The 11,005-nt window shown below is 41.6% G+C and overlaps 2 protein-coding genes across 2 annotated transcripts; both read right to left on the reverse strand.

Moving 5' to 3' along the window:
* Window positions 1–5,118: 5,118 nt before the first annotated feature.
* Window positions 5,119–6,046, reverse strand: LOC131225664 (putative ubiquitin-like-specific protease 1B). The gene is made up of 3 exons (XM_058221230.1): window positions 5,932–6,046; window positions 5,688–5,843; window positions 5,119–5,595 (listed from the first exon to the last, which is right to left on the reverse strand). The coding sequence occupies exons 1-3, from the start codon at window positions 5,932–5,934 to the stop codon at window positions 5,212–5,214; spliced, it is 543 nt and encodes a 180-aa protein (XP_058077213.1). The 5' UTR covers window positions 5,935–6,046; the 3' UTR covers window positions 5,119–5,211.
* An 825-nt stretch (window positions 6,047–6,871) lies between these two features.
* On the reverse strand, window positions 6,872–8,215 carry LOC131225035 (uncharacterized). Its single transcript, XM_058220460.1, has 5 exons — window positions 7,512–8,215; window positions 7,295–7,435; window positions 7,127–7,207; window positions 6,980–7,031; window positions 6,872–6,882 (listed from the first exon to the last, which is right to left on the reverse strand). The coding sequence occupies exons 1-5, from the start codon at window positions 8,163–8,165 to the stop codon at window positions 6,872–6,874; spliced, it is 939 nt and encodes a 312-aa protein (XP_058076443.1). The 5' UTR covers window positions 8,166–8,215.
* Window positions 8,216–11,005: the final 2,790 nt, after the last annotated feature.

The raw sequence follows: 11,005 nt of genomic DNA on the forward strand, positions 1-11,005 counted from the left end.
GTGTTTTCAGTTCATCCTAATAGGAATGACGTTATGAACGGTATGGATGGCATATAAGCATCACTTTTGACCCAGGGAGATTTCAACGGTAAAAATTTCCCTACAGACCTTGTCTTTTAATGAGGCCCACTTAAGTCTTGGATCTGGCTTATTTTTTGTCTCGTAACCTAAAATGAGCTCAAAAAACGGATGGACGTAATGGATTTATTAAAAACATCATGGTGGCCCCATATAGGTTCCCAGCGCAGGAACTTGCAGGAAATCCGCGTCCGCCATAGCCCGTCCTGTTGCCACCCGTATCCCTACAAGATGGTTATGACCTCAGCCATTGATGAATTTCATGTATATTTAGAAATGGACTACTACAACCTCACCTAATCATAATCATGTAAGCCATGTAATAGGGACGTCGGTGCCCTTCATATCGTGGGCCCCAGTTTGAAGATGTGTTGCTTAGATGTCCCTCAGATGGGCCACGTTTGCCTGATGAGTTTAAAGGTACAGGGGGACGTAACAAACATCAATCGAAAAGGAATGCTTCTATGTTTACGCTCACAGGTCCATTAGATCGGCAAGCATGATGATTTCTAGCACGGCCATCCACGCTGGAGCTTGCCAGAAAAATGGCCTGGATTCATAAGTAATGGTTCGTCTGATTAATGTCATTGGTGATGACGATTAGAGCTGGGCAAAAGATACCCGATCCGGTGTATCCGACCCGATCAGACCCGTTCCGACCCGATCAGAACCGAACCGACGGTATAGATCGGTGCTGATCGGGTAACTCCATTCAGATCCGAAATCTTTCGGGTCGACTTCGGATAGCCGCTGATCCGACCCGACCCGACCCGAAAACCCGATCCGAATGGATCCAATCAGATCCGAACCTATCCGATCCGGAGTAGCTCTTATTGATATTTCTACTTTTCCCTGTGGTATAGTCCTCTTGAGCTTTGAATATGCATCGATTTTTGGTTCAACGACTAAAATAATTTTCAAAAACGAATGGACGGCTTGGATAAACCACATGCATTCAAGGTGGGCCCCAACAATACTTATTGTGTACAATAAGAAACTGTTCGTTAGTGTACCGCACACAGCTATGTACAGCTGTCTTACCAAGGGAGAAAATGACCACTGTAGACAAAACCTTTTACCCAGCGGTTTTTATGAAAGAATACAAACTTAAGTGACCAGCTTAGACTAGCACGTGCGGACAGCGACTTTGAGGACGAAACTACCCCTCCTTTTCACTGCGAAGACGAGCGCTGACGCTCCTCCAACTGACAGTTGTACGAACGGCTTAAAAGAGATCAAAGTTACATGGCCCCACAGCTATGTATTTATTATATCCACAACGTTCATCCATATTTCGAGATCATTTCGGAGCATTATCCAAAAAAAGAAAATCATATCCAATGATCAACTGGGCCACACCACACAGAGCAGCGGAAAATTGATTTTCATCGTTAAAACTTTTGTAGGGCCCACCATAACAATTATTTTCCATCCAATCTATTCATAAGGCCACAAAGACCTGGATGAAGAGGACAAACGATTTTCGTAATGATCCAAAACTTGTGTGGCCCCTAAAAGGGTTTCAACGGTGGACGTTCAAGTAGAATGGTAATGGCGTGTGGACAGGGATACGGATATAGCTACGGTTATAATCCGTAGCTATAGCAGTAAATCGGCGATCAATGCCAGATTTCAGGATTCCACCGCAAGTTGCTGTCCCTATCGGGGATTAATCCTGAACCTCGCGATTCCACCCCCGATCTATGGCTACGGATTATAACCGTAGCTATAGCCGTATCCCAACACGGCGATTAATCGTGAACCTTGCGATTCCACCCCCGATTTATGGCTACGGATTATAACCGTAGCTATAACCGTAGCTATAGCCGTATCCCAACACACTTTCTTTCTTTCTTGGCTTTTTTTTTTTTTTTTTACATGGAGAATTTTATTCTACCTACATTTTTTTTTCTAACACATATTTATATAAATATGTAAATATAAGCATATAAAAAAAATCTATTTTTTTTCATTTCTTTCTTTATTCATGTAATAAGAATATTTTCTAAACCAAAATTAGTTACTGACGTACCATATATAATTTTAGGGCTAAAAGTTGGGCGGGCTCAACCCGACCAACCTGTGACTGACCCGACATTGGGTTGGGCTTGGTCAAGATGTATCGAGTTTGGTTTGGGGTTGGGCCATACAAACAGCAACTCAATAAAACTTGGGTTGAGCTTGGGTTGAAGTCTTGGGAATTGCCAGGAAATGCATGAAAATGATTATGAAATGAAGGAAAATGACCTTGAAATGCATGTAAATGACCATGAAATGTATGGAAATGACCGTGAAATGAAATGGAATCGCTAGGATAGACCGTGAAATGCATGGAAATGACCATGAAGTGAAAGGAAATGACCGTGAAATGCATGAAAATGACCGTAAAATGAAACGAAATCGCCGGGATTGATCGTGAAATGCATGGAAATGACCGTGAAATGAAACCAAATCGCGGGATTAACCGTGAAATGCATGGAAATGACCGTGAAATGAAACGGAATCGCCAGGATTGCCCGTGAAATGCATGGAAATGACCGTGAAGTGAAGGAATGGAAATGACCGTGAATCAAAACGGAATCGCCAGGATTGACCGTGAAATGCATGGAAATGACCGTGAAGTGAAGGAAATTGACCGTGAAATGCATGGAAATGACCGTGAAGCAAAACGGAATCGCCAGGATTGACCGTTAAATGCATAAAAATGATCGTGAAGTGAAGCGAATTGACCGTGAGTGGGGGAAGCTAGAAATTCAGCGAGGCAACCTAAAAATTGAGTGAGGCAACCTACGAATTGAGCAAGGAACCCTAGATATTGAGCGAGGCAACCTACGAATTGAGTGAGGGAACATAGGATTTGAGCAAGGGACACTAGAAATTCAACAAGGCAACCTAAAAATTGAGCAAGGAAACCTAGGAATTAAGTGAGGGAAGCTAGGAATTGAGCGAGGCAACCTAAAATTGAGCGAAGCAACCTACGAATTAAGCGAGGAAAGTTAGAAATTGAGCGAAGCAACCTACGAATTAAGCGAGGAAAGTTAGAAATTGAGCGAGGCAACCTACGAATTGAGCTAGGGAACATAGGATTTGAGCGAGGGAAGCTAGAAATTCAGCGCGGCAACCTAAAAATTAAGCGAGGCAACCTAAAAATTGAGCAAAGGAAGCTAGAAATTGAGCAAGGCAACCTACGAATTGAGCGAGGGAAGCTAAAAATTCAGCGAGGAAACCTAGGAAATGAGCAAGGGAACATAGGATTTGAGCAAGGGAAGCTAGAAATTCAGTGAGGGAACTTACGGATTGAGCGAGGGAAGTTAGAAATTGAGCGAGGGAACTTACGGATTGAGCAAGGCAACCTAAGAATTGAGCGAGGGAAGCTAGGAATTGAGCGAGGGAACCACGAATTGAGAGAGGGAAGCTAGGAATTATGCGGGGCAACCTAGAAATAGAGCAAGAGAACATAGGAATTGAGCGAGGGAACCTAGGAATTAAGTGAGGGAAGCTAGAAATTGAGCAAGGCAACGTACAAATTAAGCGAGGCAACCTAGGAAATGAGAGAGGAAACCCGGTCGACTCCGCAAATGGCATTCACACCCCAAACATTTGAGATCGTTTTTTATTCCTCTAATAATTGAAACTGGAGAAACAAGTTTTTAAAATAATGCAAAAATCAACTTTGGTGTATGTGAAATCTTTTCGTATTTCAATTTTTGACTTAAAAGTCAAGGACTATTGATAAGCATAAATGTTGGGAGTTTTGACATTTTGAATGATTTACAAGGAATTATGCTTGAAGTGGCTTGTGGCTGCTACAACTGATAAGAAAAGGATAGCTTGATCCTGGGATTTAGGAGCAAGGGTTGTTGAATGTTATCGTTGAGTTAAGAAATCCTGTAGTTAGCCCTAGTGAATGGGTTAGTAGTATGAGTTTTGTGTTTCACTTGCCTAAAACCTCAAGAAAATCAATTCTTTTTTATATTATTTACACTGCTACAAATTAGCATGTTGATTTTTTGCTTTCACATGTGTGCCTCTTCGAGATGCAACTGTGTCAGAACTGGAAGATTTAAGTTCTCATTTTATTGGTGGCTTATGCATGATGTGAGTGAGGTCAAACAAATGAGTATGGATTAAGACTTACCGAGGATTCTTTTCTTATTCCAGGCTTCTTATGTCACCTAGTACTCCTCTTTTTCTTATCTGGAAATGGAGTTAAACAAGTCAATCAAGTTCAACTAAAGTGGATCGAACAAGCCAATTGTGGCTAGCTCGGATCAGGCCGCTCCTTAATTCAAGTGGTTAGTTGAGATTCCCATGAAATTTTTGAAAGTTATGTGTCTCTCTCAACTGCTGTAAATTTGCTGTGGGAGTTAGGGAGAGAGGGTTTAAAGGTTTATATATACCCTGCAACTTAGTTCAGTTAGCCCCAGGTACCACTTATTAGCTGAGATGGCCCTTTGGGCCCATATATGGTAAATCGGGCTACCCTGATGGCCCCTGGCCCATCTGAGTTATGAAATGGGTGCCCCATGGTCAGATAAGGGACTGTCCAATGTTTAAACTCAAACGGATATGGGGATTTATCGCAATATTCCGATTTGCAATTAATGGTTACCGTTCCTAAAGCCAACGTAGAAAACGAGTGAAGCAACCTATAAATTGAGCGAGTCAACCTAGAAATTCAGCGAGGCAACTTATGAATTGAGCAAGGCAACGTAGGAATTGAGCGAGGGAAGCTAAAAATTGAGTGAGGGAACCTAGCAATTGAGCGAGGCAACCTATGAATTGAGCGAGACAACGTAGGAATTGAGCAAGAGAACCTAGAAATTGAGTGAGGGAACCTAGTAATTGAGCAAGGCAACCTACAAATTGAGCGAGGCAACGTAGAAATTGAGCAAGACAACATAGGAATTGAGCGAGGGTAAGTATAAGGTGAGATAGGGAAACTTGAAATTAGGCAGGGCAAACTAGAAGTTGAACAAAACAAGCATGAAAGTTGAGTGACGGAAACATTTACACGTTATGAAATTTAATTGTAAATTTTCTGAAGTACAAATTGTGCGGGGTACATACAACACTATATATAATACAATATTCCTCAAAATTATCATTTTCATCTCATGCCTACAACAAGTATCATTTACAGGTTACAGACAAACAATCATACGCTATCGACTTCCTCCAATGCATAGTGAATTTTTGCATATCTGTTCCCTCCAAGGTACGACCGCTGCACAGTATATCGATGAATTTCATTACAAATATGCCACAGTCAAAACCGTTGCATTGCTTTGGCACAGATTTCATGGATTTGGCAGTCCAAGTCTTCCCTTCATGCGCGGTGACGTCTCCGATGGCATGGAAGAGAATCGGGAGCGCCTCCGTCATCAAATTGATCATCTGCTTATACTTTAGGAGAGCATTTGACACTAAGCTATCGATAATAATGATCTCTCGTTGTCTTGGATATAGGACCATCAAGAACCAATGAGAGTTATCATGGTTGACGGGTACATAAACCTGTCCATGTTTAAGAAGTAGGCTATCAGTTAAAAAACATGATCAAAGAACACATTAAGACCTTTTTTGATGTTATGTGATGAATAAATTACCCGTTCACTATACCAAATCTCCTTAGCGTGTGATTTACCCCGCTGCTTGGCAATTGCGATGACATTGTTCATCATGCCTACCAACTTTGCACGTTCCGAAGCAGACTTCGAGTCCCGATACGCCCTTAGAGTCGGCATACTAGTTTGAAGGCATGGCTGTAACAAAAATCAAAGATCAATACAAGTAGAAAAACATGAATTAATTGAAAAAATAGGTTAGCGATACTCCGAACTAAATATTTACCATAAAATAAGTGGGACAGAACTTGCAATCTTGGGGATATGCAATTGCACAATCAGACTGCCTTTCCTCTAGGAAGTCAACATATTTGTCGATAGCCTACTCCACAAGATAATATGATTCAGCAATAATCGATTAAAAGATATAACTATATGAAAGTCAATGTATATAGACACTCTCATACGAATGCTTACCACACTATCAACCCACGCATCATCTACCCATATAGACTTGAACCATGAAGCCTCTCCCGTCTCCTTATTTGCTTCATAGTATTTTTCTACCTCTTTGAGTTCATCCGTTGATAGCATCCTGAATGGATCCATCTGTAGATGAAATGGTATCGGAGATGTAGGAAAGTTTACGGCTTCCTCAGGTCGCCTCACCACGTTCGGGGTTGTATTGATCGAAGACAGGGACAAGAATGGAGAAACCATATAATAAGATGGCTTAAGTACCCTTTTAGTTCTCCTTACATAAATAGGAGGAGAAATGGGTGCTTCATCCAATAGATTATGCTCCGCCATACCATACGATTGCACCTCCAACTCCACATTTCCCTGTTCTTTTTCTTCCATATCCTCAACTTTGACTTTCTTTTTCAACTCCTCGTCCTCATCCCTCATAAACTGTCCTCTCTGTATATAGAAATATTCCTTCTCCTTCTTTAAGGCCTCCCTCTCTTTTGCTAAGTTTTCAGTTTCTCTCAATAACTCACACATCCGCCTATTCAACTCCTCGTTCATGATGAAAAATAATTCCTTCTCTTTCTTCAACTGCACTCTCTCATTTAGATCTACTCTCTCCATCTTTAACAATTCTTTCTCTTTCAACAACGCCTCCCTCTCATCAAGCCTCTCTTCTCTCTTTCTCAACTCTTCCTTCTCTTTCCTTAGCTCATCCCTCTCCTTCTTCAACTCCTCTCTCTCCTTCTTCAACTCATCTATCCCAACCCTAAAATCATCCATCAAAAGAGATGGTTTCATAATATTCCCCCCTGATCCCTCTCCCTGTACGCCTTTTTCATCACTTTCCGCTGATCCCCCCTCACCCTCGTCATCATTCTCGTTACCCTCATCGCTTAATTCCTGAGTTTCGATGACCTTCAAAATGTATCAATGCACATATAAGAGTCGAAAAACTTTTAATGGTGAATTAAACAACATTTCATTTTAATTAAACGCTTATGATATCTCACCTGAAAACTATCACGGAGCAAGCGAACGGCGTCCATTTCCCATTCTCGTAGGGTGGGTTCCAAGTTCTTTATTAAGATAGTCTGCAAAAGAACCCAGATTGATGTTAATATACGGAGTGTAAGTGTCAAATCAAGCAAAGTGAACGGCCGAGAAATACATATACTTACAGCTTCACTCTCAAAAATTGCATATATTTTGTTGTACCTCCAACCCTTCCAACCTCGATATTGAATGAAGCGTGGAATTTGCGAGGGAACAAATGAAATAACACACTCTTGTAGGGCCGGTAATCTCTCTACAGCCCATATCTGTTTTAAAGAAATTGCATGAGGATAAAAATCCACAATTGAATATAATCATGTAGAATAAATAAAGAGTTCTTACCTGCAGAGGAAAGACACAACCATATACATTGTAGCGAACCGCACCTGATGCCATCACAGCAGCTGCGACCCCTTGCGACATTGTATTGTAGGCCAAACTACCCCAAGGATAGCTATAGAAATCCTCTATGGAGTCTACTAGGTACATATAATCCATGTTACACATAGTTTTCGATTCGGTTCCCCTAACAAAATACTCTACACACATAAGTAGAGCAACCTTCACTACATCCTCGTGCTTATTGGTATCAACTAATTTATTAAACACATCTAATAAATGCTTCTTAATAACTGGATATTCTCTGAAGTATTTGTCCATTAATGTACTACTGATGGGACGCTTTTCTGGTATTGTAAGCTCCCCAGTCTTAAGCCCTGTTATGAGGGCGAAGTCCATCTCCGTGAATTGCAACCGTGTCCCCCGTATCTCAAATATAAGATCCCCTTTATATCTTACAAGAAGAAGGTGAAATAGAGCCCCTATAAATCGAAAGGATGAGAGGTGCAATAAGAAGGAAAATGGAGATTGCTTGAATAGGCTTAGCCGAGTATCATGCTTCTCTAATCCACCCTTCACCGTGTCGAACCACCATCTCAATGAACACTTAGAGGATGGGTTTGGGAATTGAGAACAAGAATCGTCACCTACAAACATGTAATTGAAAATATATTAATAGCAAATTTCACTACTTAAAGAATCATAACGTAAAAAATTAAACATAGTTGAAATCGAGCGAAGCAAACTAAAAATTGAGCGAGACAAATTCCAAAATGAGTGAGGGAAACTTGAAATTCAACAAGGCAAACATTAAATTTAGCGAGGCAAGATGAAACCGAGCTAGGCAACCTAAAAAATTGAGCAAGGCAAGGTGAAATTGAGCGGAAAACCTAGAAATTAAGCGAGGCAACTAAGAAATTCAGCGACGGAACCGAGACAATGAGCGAGGGAACCTAGAATTTGAGCGCGGCTACCTATCAATTAAGCGAGGCAACCTAGGAATTGAGCGAGGGGAGTTAGAAATTGAGCGAGGGAATCTAGGAATTGAGCGAGGCAACGTAGGAATTGAGCGAGTGAAGCTAGAAATTGAGCGAGAGAAGATAGAAGGATCCTAGAAATTGAGCAAGGCAACGTAGTAATTGAGCAAGGCAATGTAAGAATTCAATGAAGGAAGGTAGAAATTAAGCGAGGGAAGCTAGAAATTCAGCGAGGCAACCTAGGATTTGAGCGAGGGAACTTAGAAATTGAGCAAGACAACCTATAAATTGAGCGAGGCAACGTAGGAATTCAGCGAGGTAACCTAGGAATTGAACGAAGGAACCTAGAAATTGAGCGAGACAACTTAGGAAATTGAGCGAGGCAACGTAGGAATTCAACGAGGTAACCTAGGAATTGAGTAAGGGAAGGTAGAAGGAACCTACGAATTGAGCGAGGCAACGTAAGAATTCAGCGAAGGAAGGTAAAAATTGAGCGAGGGAAGCTAGAAATTGAGCGAGGGAACATAGGAATTCAACGAGGTAACCTAGGAATTAAGCGAGGGAAGGTAGAAATTGAGCGAGGGAAGCTAGAAATTGAGCGAGGCAACCTAAGAGTTGAGCGAGGCAACCTAGCATTTGAGCGAGGGAAGGTAGAAATTGAGCGAGGAAAGGTAGAAATTGAGCAAGGCAATGTAGGAATTGAGCGAGGCAATATAGGAATCCAGCGAGGTAACCTAGGAATTGAGTGAAGGAAGGTAGAAATTGAGCGAGGGAACCTAGGAATTGACCGAGGCAAGGTAGGAATTGAGCGAGGCAACGAAGGAATTCAGTGAAGTAACCTAGGAATTGAGCGAGGGAAGTTAGAAATTGAGCAAGGGAAGCTAGAAAATGAGCGAGACAACTTATCAATTGAGAGAGGGAAGCTAGGAATTGAGCGAGGGAAGCTAGAAATTAAACAAGGGAACATAGTAATTGAGCGAGGCAACGTAGGAATTGAGCGAATCAACGTAGGAATTCAGCGAGGTAACCTAGGAATTGAGCGAGGGAACCTAAAAATTGAGCGAGGCAACGTAGGAATTGAGCGAGGCAACCTAGGATTTGAGCGAGGAAAGCTAGAAATTGAGCGAGGGAAACTAGAAATTGAGCGAGGCAACCTAGGAATTTAGCGAGGGAACCTAGGAATTGAGTGAGGTAACGTAGAAATTTAGTGAGGGAACCTAGAAATTCAGCGAGACAACCTAGGATTTGAGCGAGGGAAGCTACAAATTGAGCGAGGGAACCTAGAAATTGAGCGAGGCAACCTAGGATTTGAACGAGGTAACCTAGGAATTGAGCGAGGCAACATAGGGATTGAGCGAGGGAACCTACAAATTGAGTGAGGCAATGTAGAAATTCAGCTAGGAATCCTAGGAATTGAGCGAGGGAAGCTAGAAATTGGGCGAGGGAACCTAGGATTTGAGCGAGACAACCTAGAAATTGAGCGATGGAACGTAGGGATTGAGCGAGGGAAACTAGGAATTGAGCGAGGCAACGTAGAAATTCAACGAAGAATCCTACGAATTGAGCAAGGCAACGTAGGAATTCAGCGAGGCAATGTAGGATTTGAGCAAGGCAACCGAGGGAACTTAGGAATTGATGAGGAAAGCTACAAATTAAGCAAGGGAACCTAGAAATTAAGCGAGGCAACCTAGGAATTGAGCGAGGCAATGTAAAAATTGGAGCGAGGCAACCTAGGAATTGAGCGAAGGAACCTAGAAATTGAGCGACGGAACCTAGAAATTCAGCGAGGAAACCTAGGATTTGATCGAGGCAACCTAGGAATTCAGTGAGGGAAATTAGAAATTGAGCAAGAGAAGCTAGAATTTGAGTGAGGGAACCTAGAAATTCAGCGAGGCAACCTATAAATTGAGCGAGGCAACTTAGGAATTGAGCTACGCAACGTGAGAATTCAGCGAGGAAACCTAAGAATTGAGCTAGGGCAGTTAGAGGAAGATAGAAATTAAGCGAAGGAGGCTAGAAATTGAGAGAGGGAGGCTAGAAATTGAGTGAGGCAACCTAGGAATTGAGCGAGGCAACAAGAAAATTTAGCGAAGAAACCTAGGAATTGAGCTAGGGAAGCTAGAAGAAGCTAGAAATTGAGAGAGGGAACCTATAAATTGAATAAGGCAACCTAGGAATTAAGCGAGGGAAGCTAGAAATTGAGCGAGGCAACCTAAAAATTGAGCGAAGTAACCTAAAAATTGAGCGAAGGAACGTGAAAATTCAGCGAGGCAACCTAAGAATTGAGCGAGGGAAGCTAGAAATTGAGCGAAGGAACCTATAAATTCAGCGATGCAACGTATAAATTTAGCAAGGCAACTAATAGATTGAGTGCTAGTTAAATCATCAACAAAGATGAGAATGACTTTATTTTGAGAGACTATCTATCCTCTCATAGATAAAGGAATAGATAAAACAAAGAAGATCTTTATATCTTTTCTCATAGATATAATATAGAAGAGAGATCCGTCTCATTTTTTA

Source organism: Magnolia sinica, chromosome 14 (genome assembly GCF_029962835.1).
Source record: "Magnolia sinica isolate HGM2019 chromosome 14, MsV1, whole genome shotgun sequence".
Lineage (NCBI taxonomy): Eukaryota > Viridiplantae > Streptophyta > Magnoliopsida > Magnoliales > Magnoliaceae > Magnolia > Magnolia sinica.

What these genes read in the sequence shown, in the direction of transcription:
- LOC131225664 (XM_058221230.1), bottom strand. An exon ending in AGATTTGGTATAGTGAACGG is followed by an intron (nt 5,596 to 5,687) that starts GTAATTTATTCA and finishes AAACATGGACAG; the next exon opens with GTTTATGTACCCGTCAACCA.
- LOC131225035 (XM_058220460.1), bottom strand. Translation starts at nt 8,165, where the DNA reads ATGTTTGTAGGTGACGATTCTTGTTCTCAATTCCCAAACCCATCCTCT. An exon ending in GTTGTGTCTTTCCTCTGCAG is followed by an intron (nt 7,436 to 7,511) that starts GTAAGAACTCTT and finishes TCTTTAAAACAG; the next exon opens with ATATGGGCTGTAGAGAGATT. An exon ending in TGCTCCGTGATAGTTTTCAG is followed by an intron (nt 7,032 to 7,126) that starts GTGAGATATCAT and finishes TACATTTTGAAG; the next exon opens with GTCATCGAAACTCAGGAATT.